At 34.4% G+C, this 20,479-nt stretch overlaps 1 protein-coding gene across 2 annotated transcripts in view; it reads left to right on the plus strand.

The window, feature by feature from the left end:
- VPS13B (vacuolar protein sorting 13 homolog B) overlaps positions 1–20,479 on the plus strand; it is a 699,511-nt gene that overhangs the window by 353,466 nt on the left and 325,566 nt on the right. For both annotated transcript variants that reach the window (XM_045861171.1, XM_045861172.1), the window contains exons 28-30: positions 238–379; positions 3,764–4,172; positions 12,466–12,577. In XM_045861171.1, the coding sequence (XP_045717127.1) occupies positions 238–379; positions 3,764–4,172; positions 12,466–12,577 (663 nt within the window). The remainder of the gene's footprint in view (positions 1–237; positions 380–3,763; positions 4,173–12,465; positions 12,578–20,479) is intronic.

Genomic DNA, 20,479 nt, shown 5'->3' on the forward strand with positions numbered 1-20,479 from the left:
GTCCTTTATCGTAAACTAAAAGTAGTCATTGTATACTTACAATACTTGATTTTTGTTTACTTCCATTAACAATGCTTTTGCAGAAGATGGTCCAGACAGAGCCCATACCTAGCAATGGCTCAAATCTAAAGCTATGCAAACTTGAGCAGAATTAAAACTATCTAGATTCTTTTTTTGCTTATGGCTTTTATTGCTTTTTGTCTTTTCACCTTCTTTGCTCCTGTCCATCACCTCAAGCCTTGGGGAAGAGTGTTGGTCTCTGGGGCAATGTGGAGGTGTCTTCCTTTCCTGTACTGACAAGCTGAACAGACGCACCTTGCTGGTTCGACCCGTCAGCAAGCAGGACCCTTTCAGTAATTGCTCTGGCTTCTTTCCTTCTGTAAGAAATCATTTTTAAATTATGCTACAGATCTCCCATTAACAGGAACCTAGAGAAGGAATTGAACTATACTTAGAGTGAACTCTTGATTTTCTTCTTCCTCTATACCATCTACTTTGTAAATGAATTATAATGAATTTTTAAATCATGGACTGATTTCCCACTGTATTCTGATTTGTTTCTGGGCTACTTGTATATGCTACTTCCCACTCTGGCTTTGTGAATACAAACTAATTTTATAATCACCATTAAAAATCAAAGTTGGATGTTAAATATGTTTTTTAAATTATGCATGTACTGAATGATCAAGAGTTGACCAAACTGCTATTGTCATTCCTTTTATGATTCTTACTTAGTTCGCTTTTTTCCTCCTATTATTAAGCCATTTCCTTTTCACAACTAATTTAAAGTACCGTATGTTGTGTCCTCTTCAATCTGAAAAAGGCTGTGTGTCCATTGTTTACTGGATAGAAAATGAACACCAGACCATACGTCATTGGCTTTTAAAAGTTTAGGTCCTTGTTTTTCCTGATGGTGCAATTTATGTGAATATATTATTAAGCTAATTATTTTAAGTGATGTGTTCAAGTCAGTAAAAATACATGCATTTTAAAATATTAAGAGCAGGTTATCAAAATGGTAATAGTGATTCTCTGAAGAATGTATTGAATTATTTCAAAAACTATTGGAAATTTTCTCAGTGTGTGTAAACTACTTATCTATTTCTATTTCCATTTTTGTAGCTCAAAAGAAATTTAAGGCATATATCTCCAATATTATAAAACTTGGCCAAGTATTTTAAATAATTGTGTTCTTAGAATTATATATGTACATATATATGTTTTATATATGTACATACATGTATATGTACATGTATATGTAAATGTATGTATATGTTATATGTAAACACACACAATATGTGTATATACATATATATCACACACACATATAACACACACAGCAAATGCTAGTTTCTGATTTGAGTTTTGAATTTTTCTAGCCTAGTCTAGAAAAGGATGTCCCTTTTTTGTTGTTGTTGTTGTTCAGTTACAGTTGTCCCCATTTTTCCCAATTACTCTCCCCTGCCCTACCCACCTCCTACATTCAATACCCCTCCATTGTCTTTGTCCAGGAGTCCTTTAAACATGTTCCTTGGTGACCCTTCCTCTTATTTCCCCCATTACTCCCCTCCCCCCTCCCTTCTGGTTGCTGTCAGTTCTTTCTTTCCATGTCTCTGGTTTTGCTCTGCCTGCTTGTTTGTTTTGTTGATTAGGTATTGGAGGAAGTTCTGTTTAGATTTATTTTCTTCTCGTTGGATGTTCATTAGTGTCCATGAGAAACATTCTTAATAATTTTGACATGTATTCATGAAAAATTATTATTAAAATCCTCTAAAATTTTTTCTATCAATTTACTTTTTCAATTTTATTGACATTTCCTTAATTATGTTTTCTTATTTTAATCTTAAATCATATAAAATACTAATTATTACTCTATGTAAAATAACTGTATATTATCCCAACTCTAGCTAGTATTCATTCATTTTTTTTTCTTTGTATCTGAAGGGAGTTACAGATTCAGTAGTTTACCAAACTGCCCCTATGGGAGTTTACCTTTTAAGAGCACCTAAATTCAGTGTTCAGAAAATTTTTTTCCAGATCAAAACATTTATACATTGAAATGCCTTTCATACTAATTAGAGAATTCAAATGTTGCCATTAATGAAGATTTGAGTTGGGTAATTTAGATTAGTGTTTGATTCTACCACCCCCCACCTCTGGGGGGACACCTGGAGAGGAACAGTGCTGCTGTGGCCTCTTCTGCTGGGGCCACACCACAGCCACCCTTCTCCATCCACCATTGCCTGCTGTCCAGCAGCATGGCAAGAAGAGTATGAGGCAATGAGAAAGTTGGGGGCAGTAAAAAATGTTCTGAGGGCAAGACAGTTATATGAAAAATTGTTATATTTCACATCCATGTACTGTCTGATTTCCAGGCCTTTTAATGTTCATAAAATTAACTTTAAAAAAGTAACATATACAAAGGTAAATTTTATCTCACCTTTCTTCATTGTAAAGATTCATTGTTTTATTGAAAACAAAATCAACAACAATAGCTGAATTGCATATTTTTTTCCTCTGATCACATTCTTGGGTGATAACAATGCAAGAGGCAGGAAATGGAAGTGAAAGAGATTTTCTAATGATGGTGTAACATGGGTTCGGACACATTGCTGCTTTGCTATACTTCTCTCACATGTTTCCTGTTTGGGGGAATTATTTTCTCCTCCTCCTCCCCTCTTCCTCACTGCCCCCCCCGCTTTCTCCTTCTTTTTCTTGTTTAGTTCATCTCCTCTCTTAACATTATTCTTTGGACACTAATAACTAAAAAATTGTTAAGCCTTGGGAAGGAGAGGTTAGGAATGTGAAGTATAAAAACTCTAATTTTATATTGAGTAATTTATAAACTCAGAATAATGTACATTAATTTGCTTAGGGAATCTTTGAAGAAATGTTTTCTTTTGTATGTTGAGAAATACAAAGTATGCACTTTACTCTTAAATGTATGTTGCTTTACTGTAATTTATTTATACTGTGCAATTTGAATATGAGAATTAATTGGAAAATTATATCAGAAATATCAAAGTTACAGTGACATAATTTTCACTCTCAATCAAATGCTGTATGTATAGTAATACAGTATAGAACCCAAAGAATATGATTTGTAGGATAGTTGGTAGATTTTGCAAACATTATGATAGCCACTGAAAATAGGCAAGTTTAAAGGACAAGTGTGTTATTTCTGTGTCAAATTATCATTTCCAGTGAACATGTGTTAAATGGTTAGTGTAGTCATCAAAGCACCGTAACAGTGAGGCTCATTTTATGGGCTCAGTCTTCATATAAATTAAAATTATTAAAGGAAAAACAGCATTCTTAGAAATGGTAAGTCAAGTGAAGTCAGGTTGTTAATCAACCTGAATAGAAATAAATAACATTATTATTTCAATTTCACCTGCATAAACAACCCCTCTGTGGCCCATATTGTGACAGCATATTTGTTCTCATATCAAGAATGAAAAGATAAAATCCAGAGATAATCTGTTCCAAATTCTGAATGTTACAAAAACTGTAGAAATCACAGAAGGGGGCACACAGGGGTTAATTACCTCTCTCTAGATCTAAACTGGACTTTAGGATTCCTAACTTTACTTCATTCATACCCATAGTCTTAGAAGCTTTCGTTGCATCTGCAGAATTGTTTGGTAATGTGTTCATTAAGAGGTGTAGACATAATAAAAGGTTATAATACCAACTGAGATCATTTTCTGCTTTCAAATAGTGTTTTTTTTAATATGTATTGTGATCTCCTTTTTTGGAACAGACTACTGCAAAACTTCTGGATGGCTCTCATCAGCAGCATGGATTTCTTTCTTTGACATATACAAAAGCTGTAACAAAAAATGTCCGCCACAAGTTAATATCAAGGAATGAGCGAAGAAGTTTTCATAAATTATCTGAAGGTGTAACGGATGGTTCCCCTCATTTTCTTCATGAAATTCTTCTTTCAGCACAAGCTTTTGATATTGTCCTCTGTTTTCCTTTACTTAATGCCATTGCAAGTATATTTCAAGCAAAATTACCAAAGACCCAAAAAGAGAAAAGAAAATCTCCTGGTCAGCCCATGAGGACCCATACGCTGACTTCTCGCAATTTACCTTTGATTTACATCAACACAAGTGTAATCAGAATTTTTGTTCCAAAAACAGAAGAAATGCAGCCAAGTATTGAAGGTATTTCCTTTAGAAATTATTTTGATCTGATTTTAAATAACTTTCTTCTAAAGACCTTAGTTTTATTCTTTTTTTTTTTTTTTAAATATGGTAGCTAGTTATAGTTTGCAGTTTGGTGTGTTCTAGAAAGAGTAAGTGTGTATACATTCTAGTCATTCTACACCTATGTCTTTAGGAAATACGTCAGAACACTGGGTATGTTTTTGACTTAGTGACTAGAGTCAAAAGTGTGAGATTTTTCTCTTCTGGGCTTTTGCCAGTTAAGCTTATACTTTCTGTCATTTAGTTTGTTAAACTCAAATGTTGAGTTCTATATACCTCAGAAAACTAAAAATTAGTTAAAATTAGTCAATATACCAAGGTTCTTGTGGCTTCTTCCAGGCTTCTCAGTGCCCTCTGAAATCATTACAGCTTTTACAATGGAATTAATTGATAGTCCCACTTCCTCCATCCATAAGAATGACTTTTAAAACTTAATTTTCCCCATGATATAGAAGAGTGAAGAACTTGAAGAATTTTCAGTGAAATTGTAATACAGTGGTTAGTGGTATGAACTTTGGAGTTACACAGACCTGAGTTCCATTGTCAGTGTTACCAGCTACGAAATGTGAAGTCTTGCATGAGTTAACTGAATCCCTGTGTTGAAAACGGCAGTAGTAGTACCTAACCTGATAGTAGGCCCTGTTGATAGCTTCCTTTCATGTGATGACTACGTGAGACTGTGCATATTCCCAGTTCCACAGTGAGTTCTTAATGAAAGAAAGTCTTATCAGCAGAACTTAATGCAGTTTCTTTAAAGTAGAGTTTCCGGAAGTCCCACATTTCACTAGTGCTTATTCCTCATTGGCCAAAACTTAGCCATGTGACTATATCCTCTCTAGGAGAGGGTGAGTGACCTCAGTCTTTTCTAGGCGGTAGTGCCCAGCTAGTAAATTAGGGTTCTGTGAATTTGAGAGAGAAAAGGGAATGGCCATTTGAGGGATAGTTTCTGTCACATGAACACAGCAGAACTCTTTTTCTTTTTCTTGTGTCTCTTGTTCTGTCACCCATAGATAGATTATTTTAATTAGGGAAGGTATTCTGCCTAATATTATCAATAAGTAAGGTGTATTCAAAGTAATGTTACTATTCACAGTAACATTTCTGTAAATAAAAGAAACTACTTGTAGAGTTCTTAATTACCAATATGTCTATCTGGAGATAAATCCAGTGAATCATACTTATGGATTCTTAATGCAGACCAGTTCCTATTTTTTAATTCTAGTTTTTACTAGTGACTGTCATAAAATTGATTACTTTGAGATGTGAAATTACTACTCTCTGCATATGCTATATTCTGACAGCTCTATACCATTATTTTCACCTTGTCAGAGAGTTTGTAGAAACACCTGAATGGTAAAGAACAGCTCGTCTTTATTGAGCAATTACAAGTGACGTAAGAGACAAATCACTAGAGCCAGAGAAGAGGCTGCACGTTTTGTGCAGAGGCAGTGACCTTCGTGCTGTTTCCTTACTGTTATTCTTTGTTATATTACTATCTAATGAATATTTAGCTAATATAATTTGTTACAGTTACATAGGCAAAAAACACCCTACATTTAAAAAATTTTTTTGGTTTTATTTATTTATTTTTAGAGAGAGGAGAAGGGAGGGAGAAAGAGAGGGAGAGAGACATCAATGTGTGGTTGCCTCTCACGTGGCCACCACTGGGGACCTGGACCGCAACCCAGGCATGTGTCCTGACTGGGAATCAAACCAGTGACCCTTCCCTTTAGTTCACACAGCCCACGCTCAATCCACTGAGCTACACGAGCCAGGACAAAAACACCCTACATTTTTACACAATAGAGTTTTCTGGTAGCCAGTTTGAGTCTACAGCCATACCACCCTGAACACTCCCAGTCTCATCTAGTATCCGGTTTGAGAGTCATAAAATTATTTTCTCATAACCATACATGAAGAGCAACAGATGTAAAAGGTTATTGAGATTTTCAGACCATGTTTGATTTTTCAACTGAGACTAGGGGACAATGCTATGGAAACAAAGGAGTTTGGCTTTGTGATGACAGAAAATTTATCATTATTTTGGGAAAAGAGTCTGGAGTAGTACATTACATTTTAAAAATAGCATACTGCACTATCTCTTTTTTTCCATTAAAATAAAGTTATAGACATTTTGTATATAGATAAAAATAAGAATAAATGAAGTCTCATATCTCCATTATAAAAAATTCTAATTTTTTTTAACAATTAGGATATTATTTTCTATAAATATCTCTCTGGTTGGTAAACAAGCATTCAGTTTTCTAACTAGAATTCCTGTAATTTTCATTCAAAATAAGATATGTTAGTAAGCTTTTGTCATTTCCTGAAAATTCCTTAGTATGTACTTTATGTTCTCCATTCTATAATTTTCTAATTATTTTCCTTTGAATGTAAACCACTGTTAAGGCCAAAATTTCATTGAAACATTGTAAGAAAAGTGATATGGAGGTGAGAGGTTCGGATGAGGTGGAGATTAATACAGGGAGAAAGCTCTCTAAAAAAAATAGGGATGGTCATGCAGGCAGATCCGGAGGTAAAGCAACATATCTGACTGCGATGCTTATATTAGTCACATAGAAGTGTTCAGGAATTACAGATGGTCCTCAAATACAAGCCTTAATTGGTCTCTAAATAGTACTCACCTGTTAACCTAAGATGAGTGCTTTTTCCTGTAATACCCACTCTACTGTTTTAATTTAAGGTTTCATACCTTAAATTCCACAACATAAATGTCAATGTTGGTCACAAATACCACTAAAAAGAGGTAGAATCAAATGTATGTGCTTCATCTCCCATTTATTAAGTTTTGAAATTGGGGTGACGCTAGTTAATAAAATTATATAGGTTTTGGGTGTGCAATTCTATGACACATGGTCTGTGTATTGTACTGTGTGTTCGCTACCTCAAGTTAGGTCTTCTTGACTTGACTAAGACTTTTAAATATATGTTCCTTAGTGTTTATACAGATAAGTCTTCCTGAATCGGACACAGCTGTTTCCAGTGTGGGCATTTCATCTGCACCTAAAATTTGTTCATTTCTCCTAAAATATTTTACCTGTTTGATGTACTCAATGCTTCTGAACCTCTTTTGTATTTGTTAGTATGGGGGATGTTTTCTCAGGGAATTGTTCATTCCTTTTTATGGCTGAATGACATTCCATTATATGGATATATCACATTTTCTTTACCATTCATCTGTCAGACACTTAGGCTGCAAAAGGGGGAGAACCCTTTGCATTAGCGATTGTGAGTAATGCTCCTGTGATGAAAATTGGCATACAACAAACAGAACGTTTAAGCCCATTTTCAGCTCTTTGGGATACATATTTAATGTTTAGAATTTTATGCTTTTGAAGAACCACCAGTCTGCTTGGAAGTCCTTTTGACTAGGCAGGATTTGTGATATTTTCTGAAAAATGTTAATGTTCCTGTATAGTTCAGTCAACAAGAGTAATGGGAGCTTACTCTCAGAAAGGGTGATGATAGCACCTGTGTGCTGAGCACTTGACTACCTCTGCAAGGAGACAGAGGCCAGAAGTTCATTAGTTTCCTCTGGCTTAATTTTTCTATCACAGTCAGCATTGGTTTATTGAAATGAGTTCTGTGCTTTATTGATTTGTGTGCATGTCAGAAAGAATAAAAATATGACTCTTTGAGAGGTGAAAGAAAAAAATGACAGCTTTATGTCCTTTGTGTGTGTATACATTTTGTTTTGTTTGCTTGTTGTTTTGGGCTTATTGTGTTATAGGCATTAACTAGTACTACATACCATACAGTTTTGTTGTTGTTTTAAATTTCCCTTTTAGCTGTTATAAGTAGGTAAATCCCTAATTGATTGTAATTGCAAAAATATTTTCAGACTTTTGTGGTCATATTTTTAAATCTCCCTCCTACCCCTTTTTAATGGTGATTGTGGTGGGATTTTTAGTGTCTAATTCCAAAATTCAGATGCATAAGTACCTCCTAAGCAGGTACCTTTAAAATCAGCATATCAAAAAAATCAGCATATTAGATGGGAAGATATCATATAGCCATTTTCAGAAAATACAGTCTGCCACATTTTCTATGGACTTTGGTTAATTTTAATCTTTGACTTATGTGGACACTTTTTGCATAAGCACCTTTTTATTGGTATTTTTTATGACTTGCCTGAGTATATCTGTAGAATAAATTCCTAGCAAAATGATTGCTACATCAAAGGACATGTACATTTAAAATACAAAAGGATGGAAAATTGCCCTCTTAAATGGATGTACCAGTTTATACTGGTTTCTGAATCTCATCCTAACAAAGGTTTATCAAAGTTTTTGGTCTTTTGTCAGTCAGAAAGTGTAGTGCTTTTCTAGGAGTTGCTTATTTTTTTTTATCAATTATAAGAGCTCATTGTGTATTAAATCTTTTTGTCTGGCATTCATTGTATTATGTACAACTCCTCATTTTTGTTTTTATTTTGCCTTCTGTGTCTGTGTGTGTGTGTCTGTTTATATGTCCTCGTGTATATCTGTATTTATGTACATGTATGTACATGTCAACTATCTATATATACATGTATATATCTTTACTTATACATATATTTATATCTAAAAATCTGTGAGATGTTATGAAATGCCAGAATATGTGTCTACCCACAAAATACAGATATTAAAATACATGCCAAAAATTTGAAGGTTTTGACACATTATATTTTTAACACTTTATTTTTTATCATTGCTACACTTAATTCAAAAGACCATAATTCATTCACCCATGAAAAAATTTTTATTGCAGCAAAATGCATATAACATAAAATTTACCATTTAAACCATTTTAAAGTGTAGACAAAGTTTTACATGTCTATTTCATATGGAATATTGAATGTAAAAGATATAATGTGACTAAATAAGGAAAACACGATTGAAGCAGCATTTCCATTAGAAAGAAATGTGATTACTTAAACGGTAATTACAGTAATACCTCATAAGAGTCAAAAGCATAGTATTTATTTTACTCCAGAAAGGCTTGAAAAATTTTTCTTGAATAAATTTTTATCACATTAATGAAATTGAAAGTGTATATATAAATTGTCTTAATAAGTGTGATAGCATAGTTATATGGTATTATATCATACTTCTCAGCAGAAACTACAGGGTCTGGCAGAAGTAACGCCTGCTTTAATGTGGTTGGTAGGGTAATGATATGGGTATAATAACTTTTAATTTGAACATTTCACCAAAAATGTCATATGGTGTGCTTGACTGTGATATTGTTATGTTGTGGAATTACATGCTTATGATTTTGTAATAAAAGATTTTGTAGTAAAAAAGGGGTGTTGTTTGTGCTGGACGCTATACATTAAAAAATATCTCCAAGCAATTAACAGTCATTAGGGTTACACATTTATTGAAACCTCTTTCTGTCTTCCACTGCAAATATGGCAAACACTCTTTAAAGCTTTTGTCAGTAGCTTTGTGTGGAAATGACGCTGCAGTTATAACTTTATAAAAGTGTAACATTGTACAGTGGCCAGTTCCAATACTCTTGGGACTTCAGATGTTTTACTATGTTGAGTTTTGTTGAGAATCTTAAAAGAAAGTTGGTTTCCATAATACTTTTATTTCATGTTGGATTTAAGAAAACTTAGTTATAAGCAACAGTCTTACTGTTACCTGACAGTTGCCTGAAAATTCTGTTCTTTATTTAAGCTTTTGGTTATTTATATATAAGCTCATAATTCCAGAGTTGTTTACAGCCTTTTCATTTTCAATACACCTTTTGAAAAAACAAGAACAGATAAGAACAGATAAGACCTTTTAGACTTACATTTCATGTTCCATTGAATGAATATAAACGTTTTTAAAGTTCATGTGTAAAATTAAGTTAAGAATCATAAGAAATATATTTAACATTCATATTTCATTTAAAGTAGTAATATTGGAAGTCTGATTTTTAACTTGAATATTATTTGCATTATGTGCACTTATTATCAAGATTCTGAATCTACAGGTGTTTGACTTCCAGCTTTAAGCTATTTATTTCAGAGTAGAGGACTGTTTTTTGGATTTAGCGTGAGTCTTCTAGAGTGAGTAGTTCCTCATGAGGCTCAATTTTTTTTGAAATACAGTTAAAGCAATAAAGGAAGGCATTCATTTTCATGTTGAAAATGCTTCTAGAGGGAACATTTCCTCATCTGGTCCAACTATTAAATGCAGGTGAAGTAAACCAAAAAAGGGAAGCTTGTTTTTTTTCCAACTATAAAGTAACTGAAGAAATGAGTCAAGGCACTTTCTTGTATAAATACATATTCTTTGTTTTTTTCTTATATATCAAAGATACATTTTGATTAGCTGATAACTTTCTGTAATAAAATTGATTATTTTAGTTTGTGAATAATCTGTATTAAGTGCTTTTTTATTATAACTTCATAGTCAGTATAATCTAGTGAGAACACTTTTGGCTCTAACAGAAACAGAATTCTGTTCTTGGATCTGGCTTTGTATGTAACACCAAGTACGTCATTTTTCTTCCATATGTACCTCATTTACTGCAGTGTTTCTATTACATTTCAGACTTTCATATGGTGGGTAGTATCTGTAGCCTGGAAGAACAGTTAGCAACTACACTAATTGCTCTTTTGTGGTATGGTCTATTCTCCAGGCTTACCATTTATTGATTTAATTGATGCCTGCTGCTTAATCAGAGGTTTTTACCCACATGGAACTATTTGATAAGTTTGGCATAAAATGCAAGATCTGTGAAATGTAAACAATGTTCATAGTATAAGGACCTACAATCAAGACAGACTTCTTGTCATTTGAAAATAGTGCAGCTCCATGAAAAGTAGTTTTCTATTTGATCTCTCTGCTGTGGACATTTTAAAGTACTGTCTTTATTGTCGCATCTACACGCTAATATTTACTGGGGTAGCTCATCTTTTTCCTCTGGTGCTGTTCTTTCTGCCCCCACCCTGTGTTTGGCCCCTCCCTTTATGAACATCTTCCTCTGTTTCCTCCTTTTCCTCACTGAACGTCTTCCTATTTTTTCTGATTTTCTTAATTCTGATTTTCTTTTTTTAGATTAATCTAAGTCAGACTATACTGAGTGTATTGCTAAGCAGCTGGAAATAATCTCTTAGCTTTCGCATTCTTTGGGCACCACAGTTTGGGAAATATGGATTGTATGCCTTTGTTGGCACGTTCAGTTCAGAATATTCCTGAGGTCTTGCAACCAGTCCTTTCCTGTCCCATTGGAGGCAGATGATAGCTCCCTAAGAGAAATTGTGAATTTTAGTATATGTTTTCTTCAAAACCAAGAAGTTGTATATCAATAACCATTCTAAAACATTTTAAACAATTTTAAAAAGCTACTACAGTAAAATAATCAAGTGCAAAGAGGGAGAAAAATTTAATGTAAATTAATGGGGTCATCAAGAACTGCTATCCATTCTAAATAGTCCTTCAAAAAGACATTGAATTAGCTGATGATTTATAGAAAAATTGTTGAACTTTATAATATGAGAACATATGGTAAAATATTTTATTCAGCATAAAGAATCAGAGTTGATATATCTTTTTGCCTTTTATAGTTTTCTGAGATTACTTACCTTTGTTTTAAATTCCATTAGGAGGTAGAACTTTTATACAGGTGTGAAACTGCTATATATCAAGCAATTTTACAGTAGAAATCTTAAAATTAAAAAGGGCCTAGAATAACAAGTTGAAACATCCTCATATATTAGATAATCACTTGTTTTCTTCTTTCTTTCTTCAGTGTTGCACCCATTATATTTCTTTTGGATTTTCTGACATTTTACAGCTATTATAGTTGTATACTGTGTGTGTGTTTATGTAGTTATTATTAAGAATATAAATTTAAGTGGTTTCAAGAATTTGTTACTGACTTTGTGATAGCCTTTAATATGTTTGTAGGTGACAGTGCAGTGTTAAAAAGCTAACGGCTGAAAATTCCCTGGGAGTAAGACACAGTAGTATAAGATTATGAAATTAGATAAACAGACTGCTTCATTACTGCTTATATATTTTCATGTTAGGTTGGAGTTATTTTTTTCCATCATCATTTTAATTGTATATGACAGAAAACTACTTAATGGGATGTAAAAGAAATAGTTAAACATCAACTATTTCTATTTTAAACATATTTTTCTTGTCCTCATTTGTTGTTCTTATTTTAATGTTTCTACACCTTTACTCAGACATTCCTCCTTATGCACAGACCCACTGTATACCTCATAAATCTGTTGCTTTTGTTACAGTTAACCAGGCAGCAAAAGAAGACACCCTGGTTTTGAAGATTGGTTCTGTCGCTATGGCTCCCCAGGCTGACAATCCCCTTGGCAGATCTGTCCTCAGGAAAGATATTTACCAGTAAGTTTATGTTCTTACGTTCAATCTTGCAACAATTTCATCCTGCAAAGAAGTACACTGATCAATAAAACTTGCTTAGTGTGGCCTGTAGAAATATTTTTCATTTGGGATCTTTTGATATTTAAAACCAGGTTTTTCTGATTTTCTTCAGTTGTGGGTTTTTAAATTCATTCAGACAAATCAAGTATTTCTGTGAAGTGTTGATGAATAACAGAATGTAAGTACCAAGTCACCATAAAACTGAAGAAGCGCAGTTTGGAAAATTTTAGCAGACTCTAAATTTGACCAAATCTCTAATCACATATGAAAATGAAGTCCTCTCTAGAACTACCACATCCTACTATAGTCATGTTGTATCAAATTGAAGCATTTTTTAATTTAACTATAAGCCATTATTTGAAATGTAGGACTGTGGATGTCATATGGATCAAAGCTGTAAAGAAAAGCAAACTTCTAAGGAGTAATTTCACAGTAAACACTTTCTGTGAAAATGCCATGCTCTGGATTTTGTCACTGAGTATTTGCAAACCACACCAAGCATATATGGACAACTAAACTGGTGAACATATGTAATCAACATGATAAAAATAATATATCGTTCGTACTGAAGTTGGCACTGCTGCCAGACATAAAAGTACAGTTGCAAATAAACCAAGTGAGACAAGTCCCAGAAAAACAGATGAACAAGTGTCTTCGTCTTCCTGCTGGTCTGTTTTTCAGATGTCGTAGTCTTACTCTTTTAAAAAAGAAATCTCTACGCTTCTCCAATAAGTATCGCTGCTAGGAAAAGATTCTTATTTTTATAATGCATTTACTACCTAGAGGGTAATAGCTATTTTAAGTGGGGATTTTATTTTCTCAAATTTTTCTGATATTTGAGTTGATATTTTTTTCCTTTGAATTATATATTATACTCTCTCTCTTATATTGTTTTTTGGTAACTTATCATATTTATCCCTATTTGAGGTAAGCTTTTATTTTGCTAGCTTATGTAAAATCTTATGATGTCAGGACTGAAGGGGGCTTTAGGAACTATCTAATTCAAATTTCTCATTTTATAGATTGGGAAACTGAAGATCCAAAAGAATAGTTGCTGCTAGTCAAACAATGACAGAGTCAAGATCACAACTTGTATATCTTGTGTACCTCAGTGTCTAGTCAGTGGATTAGAACAGAGTCCTTTCTGGGTGACAATAATTTAGTTTTTAACATTTGGAAATTCTTTCAGGTGTATTTATCTTTTTTTTCACTTAGAAGTAAGTGGTTCTCAAAAAAAGTTCTACTTTTGGTGAAATATGTTTCATATTAAAATACCCTATCACCATCAATAAAGTGAACTGCAGAGATACTTCCTTTCCTCCTCTACTCTACACTTCCTGCCTCTACAGTGTGCGTTTGTGCATATTCAGCTTTCATAACTCTGCATTGTTGCTTCACCACCCTCTGTCCTTCTTGCACTTTTTTCTCGGTCTGTTTTCTTAGTTACTTTCCCACTTTCTTCATACCTAATTTTTCAGTACCTTTCTGTATCTTTCTTCACTCTTGACCTTTTCCTTCTCTATATTTTTCATTCTTTTCTTTACTTTTTGCCTTCTTTCCCTATCTTATTTCCTATTTTGTTTCACTATTTGATTTATTTTCTAAAATATAGAAACACAATGCCAAAAATAAATTGTAAAAAAGTATATTATCTCTTCAGAACTTCAGTGTCTCATTCAAAAATGCTTAAAAATATGTACACAAAAAGCATATAATGGACACTTCATGTTTATAAAATAAATGCCTATATGTTTTTTTATAATGACAAAACAAGACACATTGAACTTTTACATTTTGCCAAAATCATATACTTAGCTAATGAACATTTCGGGATCTATTTCTGTTTTTTTCTTTTTTTTAAATTTCATTTATTTATTTTTAGAGAGGGAAGGGAGGGAGATAGAGACAGAGAGAGAGAGAGAGAGAGAGAGAGAGAGAGAAACGTCAATGTGTGGTTGCTGGGGGTTATAGCCTACAACCCAGGCATGTACCCTGGCTGGGAATCAAACCTGGGACACTTTGGTTCCCAGCCCGCGCTCAATCCACTGAGCTACGCCAGCCAGGGCTTCGGGATCTATTTCTTATGAATTCCTTTCAGGGTTCTTTTCAAATTCACTTTTCTATCATTTTAGTTCCCCCCAATTCCCACCTGCACTTATAAAATTCAGTTGTTTCACTGTCTTGCTCCCTTTCCATATGTTACTTTCTTTTAATCTGCTCTTGATGTTTCTTCTTTCTGTCTTGGTGTTTCTTTCTCACCCTGATAAATGGCATCTGTCATAACCCACAGCTAACGTAGTTGATGGTGAAGGCTGGATGCTTTCCCCTTAAGATCAGGAACAAGACAAGGAGATCTACTCTCAACACTGCTATTTAGCATTATATTGGAGGTTCTAGGCAGGGCAGTTAGGCAAGAAATGAAATAAAAGGATCTCAGATTGTAAAGAAGAAATAAAACCATGAGTTTTGCAGATAATGTGATCTTGTATGTAGATAATTTTACAGGATTCACTGAAAAACTATTGGTCAAATAAACAAGCTCAGCAAGGTTGCAGGACAACAAAGCAAATGTAAAAATCAGTTTACAGTAACAGTGAGCTAGAAGTGAAATTCTAGAACAATCTAGAAGTGAAATTAAAGAAACAGTTTTATGTATGATAGCATCAAAAATAGTTAAATACCTGCAAAAAAAATTTACCGAAAGTAGTGTGAAACTTATACTCTGAAAATTACAAAACATTGTTGAAAGAAACCAAACAATATCATATATGTATGTACATATATATCACATGTGCATAGTTCTAAAGACTTAGTGTTGGTAGATACCAGTACTTCTCAAAGTCATATGCAGAGTCAACCTGATCCCAATCCACATTCCAGCCTAGCTTCTTTGCAGAAATTGACAAGTTGATCCTAAAATTCATAGGGAAATTATTCAGGGGACCCAGAATAGCCAAAGCAATGTTGGAAAAGGAGAACAAAGTTGGAGGACTCATACTTTCTGATTTCAAAACTTATGATAAAACAACAGTGATCAAGGTAGTGGCATACTGACTGGCATGAGGACAGGCACACGGGCCAGTGAACAGACTTGGAAATCCAGAAACAAACCATCACATCTACAATCAGTTGGTTTTTGATAAAGGAGCCTAGACATTTCAGTAGTAAAGAATAATAGTCTTTTCAACAAAAAGTTTTTAGACTACTGCATGTCCACATGAAACTGGACCCTTAGGTGCTACTTTACATAAAAGTTAACTCAGAATGGATATGAGACTTAATATGAGGGTTAACATTCTGAAACCTGCAGAAGAAAACAGAGGAGTAAATCTTTGTGACTTTGGTTTAAACATTGGGTTCTTAAAAATGACACCAAAAGCACAGGGGACAAGAAAAAATAGGTAATTTGGACTTTATCAAAATTATAAACTTTTGTGCTGCAAATGACCCCATAGAACATGAGAAGATATTTACAAATCACATCTCTAGTAAGAGACATACAATCAGAATATAAGAACTTTTACAACTCAATAATAGAAGGACAACCTAATTTTTAAAATGGGCAAAGAATTTGAATAGATGTATATCCAAAGAACATAGAAACACAGTCGATAAGCATGTGTGAAGATGTTCAACCCAATTAGTTAGTAGGGAAATGCAAGTCAAAACTACACCCACTAGAATGACTACAATAAAAAAGATAAAAGACGTGGAGAAATTGGAGCCCTCAGACATTTCTAGTGAGAATGTAAAACGGTGCAGCTGCTGTGGAAAACTGGTTGGCAATTCCTCATAAGTTTAAACATAGAGTTACCATATGATGCAGCAATTCTACTCCTAGGTATGTACCCAAGAGAATTGAAAACATATGTCCACATAAAAGCATGCACAGCAGTGGTCATAGCAGCACTATTCATAATAGCCGAAAAGTGGAAACTACCCAAAGGTTCATCAGCTGAGGAAGGACTAAACAAAATGTGGTGTACTCATTCATACATTAGAATAACATTCTGCTACAGAGAGGAATGGAGTATATGTTGTAATATGGACCAGCCTTGGAAACATGCAAACTGAAAGAAGCCAGACACAAAATACCACATATTATATGATTCCATTTATATGAAATGTCCACAATAGACACATCTATAGAGGCAGAAAGTAGTATAGTGATTGCTAGGAGGGGAGAGAGGAATGACTGTTAATAGTATAGGATTTCTTTTGGGTTGATGAAATTGTTCTGGAATTAGGTAGTAGTGATGTACAATGGGATGTACACTGAGTGTTTGTATACTGAGTGATGTACAGTGAGTACAATATAACTTACAAAAAATGCTGAATTGTTCACCTCAAAAGGTAAATTTTATGGGATATCAATTGTATTTCAGTAAAGCTTATTTAAATATATCCCTGAGTATACCAAAAATTGATGTGACAAAAAGGCCCAGAGAAATTAAAAAAAAAACTCCAGAGAGGGAAAGAGAAAAATATCTTTTTTTTTTATTGTGGAGACTGGGTACTATTTTCAACTCTGCAGTTGTCTGCCTTGTCTGGTTATAAGCGGAGAGATTTAGTCAGGGGAGGGAGAAGGAAGGGACGTTAATCAGTCAGGTGGGCAAGAGCTACATATTGGAATCTGGAGAAGAACCAGACACATAGTCAGTCCCTCACAGTGCTTTATGTGAATGCTGGGTGGGGAGAAGCAGCTGGCATGAAGAATTTTGAGTTTCTCAAAGTTTCCTTTTTCTTAGAAGACAAAGCCAAAGTAGAGATGCATTGTTCCATGTAGTAGCTGCTAACCACACATGGTTCTTCTGCTTTCGAAATGTGGCTAGTCCAAATTGAGATGTTTTGTAAGTATAAAGTATATAAAGAGTCTGATGGATTAAGAAGAAAACAAAGTAAAATATCTAATTTAAAATCTTTATATTGATTATCCATTGTGATGACAATATTTTACATATATTGAGTAAAATATATTATTTCAACTACTTTCCACTGATTTTTAAAACCTTTTTTCATTGTGACTACTATTATATTGGTGGCTCACATTTGTGGTTTGCATTGTATTTCTATTAAACGGTGCAGCACTGCTAGGGGAGGCCTGCAAGAAACACAGGGTATGTTTCCCTCTTGGGATGTTGGAAACCAAAGGTTAACTGAGTTCAAAGTTGCAAATGCAACCAGTACAAAAGAGACATATTACCTGTGATGCAACAACAGGAAGACTGACATAACTGAAGGTGTAACATAGAACCATTCTTCAAAAACCTGGACTATAGTGTCATGTAGAGTAGCTTTGTTCCTTCTGAAGCTAAGAATAGACCTAGGGCTGTTATATTAGTGGATATTACAATAACACTGGTTAGAGCTCAAAAGAATGAAAGCCTTTCAAATTATAAAAGTCTCATAAATAAGGCTATTCGTTCATTAGTCATTATTTAACAAATGCTTATTGGGAGCCTAGTGTGCATCAGACATTATTTTTGGTGTTGGTTGTACATCAGTGAACAAGACAAAAGAAACATCCCAGCTCTCATGGAATGTGTTTTTAATGATGAAAAGAGACCATTACAAATTAATAAAAAGGTATTTTTGGTATAGCAGAATACTGTAAGTGTTAGGGTGGCAACAAGCAGGGAGAAGGTAGGAAATGGGAGTTAGAGGTGGACAGCATGGCCCAATCAGAGAGGCCGTCCCACTAAGAGAGCATGAGGACCCTGAGCAGGAGTGTGTGAAAGAAGCCAGCAGTAGCTGAAGCAGTTGTGTGCCTGGGGAATGTAGTGGACTGGGAGGGGAGACACGGAAGAACCTTTGAGGCTGTTGTGAGTGGTTGGCTGTTATTTTAGTGAGATGTGGTTGTGGGGGCAGATATTCCTCACTGCTGAATTTTGAAATAATTTTGTTGTTTGTTTACTGAGTATCTACCTGCTGAAAGAAATGAACGGAAGGCCAGCAGAAACAAAAGATATAAATTAGAAAAAGAGGTGAAATGTGCATTTAAAAACAACAGGTGTGACAAAGTGAAACAAATGGAAGTGTGATGTTGCACTCTCAAGGAGTCATGTTAAGGATTTTCTATTATTTGAATAACTGGATATATGACATGATGACTATGTGATATGAAGTGCTTTTGATTATTGAGGGGTTGGTTTTTTATTAGTTTTAATCAGATGAGAAGCCCTCAGAGGGTTTGAACAGAATAGTGACTTCATTTATATTTAAGCAGATAATTCAGGCCAATATGTGAAAATAGACTGCAGGCAGGGAAGTTTTGTTACTTGCAATAATCTTGGCAAGAGATGATGTTGGCTTGGCCCAGGGTAGTGGTTGTGGAGGTGGTGAGAAGTGGTCAGATTCTGTAGATGTTTTATAGGTAAAGGCTTTAAGAGAAATTGCAGATGGATTGCACATGGGAATGGAAACAAAGAAGATAAGGATAATTCCATTGCATGGCCTAAGCAGCTGGAAGGATGAGATTGATTTAGGGAAGAAAAACTGTAGGAGGGTTTGGTTTGGGGGTTGGGCAGGTGGAGATCAGGAGTTTATTTTCGAAAATGTTGACTAGTTCATAAGGTAGTGAGCTAGCTCCCTGTCTCTGATGTTGCAGAGGCTTATCAAGGAGGCCACATGGAAGGTTTTCATTCACATTGAATTAGACCACTGCTTCTTAAATTTAATGTGCATACAAAGCACCTGTGGATTTTAATAGACAGCAGTGGTGATTGCTGTGGGGGTGGTATAAGGGTACTAATTGGTAATGGAAAAAATACAATAAAAATTAAATTTAAAATAAAATAAAATGCAGGATTTGACTTGGGAGTCTGGGATGAGACCTGAAATTCCACATTTGTACCAAATTCCTGAGTGATTGGGTGTGACCCTACTCCTGGGTGATGTGACGTGCTGTTTCAAGGACCACATGTTTTTGAGCAGATTAGGTCAGTGGTTTCCAAACCTTTTGTAAAGAAATGATTTTTTAAAAATACGTTCTTAGTAAATGCTAGTAATTTTGAATGCTACACATCCAAACACTGTGAAAGGTTCAGAAGTGAGTGTCCTCCATTCACAGCTTTCCCACTCCCTAACGAGATTGCCCTCGGTGCAGTCTTGAACTTCAGAACTTTCACAGACTTTCAGTAGATAGCACTTGTTAACTTTTGGAATCTGTAATTCAGAAAATGTAAAATAACAAGATTTCTATTAACCTACACCTTGTATGAATCTGTACTTAATTTATTCTCAAAAGCATCTGATCCAATAGAAAACAACAGAACATAAATAACATTATTTATTCAGTTTTCACGCTCAGGTACATATCCTCATGAGCCCCTTCCTTGGCCCTCTACCCTCTTTCCCTGCCTTGTGGATTGATCTACCTAGTTTACTTCTGCTGATCCTGGACAAGCTCATCTCCCAGCTTCCTTTCAGCTCATTCCTGGATCGCCCTATTCTGTGATGTGTTCCTCACGTCCCTGACTTACACCACTGCCACCGTTTTGAACCATAGTCCAGCCTGATAGCTCTTCTTTTATCTCAGACAACCCTTTTGCCTGAGAGATGATTCAGATTCTTGTCTCAAATGAGAAACAGAGAAACAGTTGAGGGTAAAAGGTTATAAAGGCAGATTATAACAGAAATGGCCTGTGCTGAAAATGTTCCTTCATTGGCAGATATAAAGAAATTAAAATAAAATTGGAATTGTAATGAACAAAAATTAAAATTTGGTTATACTTAGACAAGTGAGTTATATATATATATTTTAGAAACTGTATTTACTAATACTAGTTAATCATCTATAGTTAACTGTAGCGTTTGTGGTTGTTTCTATTAAAAATGGAAATAAGTCTCAGTGCAGACTTTAAG

This window comes from Phyllostomus hastatus, unplaced genomic scaffold (assembly GCF_019186645.2).
Source record: "Phyllostomus hastatus isolate PE091 unplaced genomic scaffold, TTU_PhHast_1.1 phas_scaffold_21, whole genome shotgun sequence".
Classification (NCBI taxonomy): Eukaryota; Metazoa; Chordata; class Mammalia; order Chiroptera; family Phyllostomidae; genus Phyllostomus; species Phyllostomus hastatus.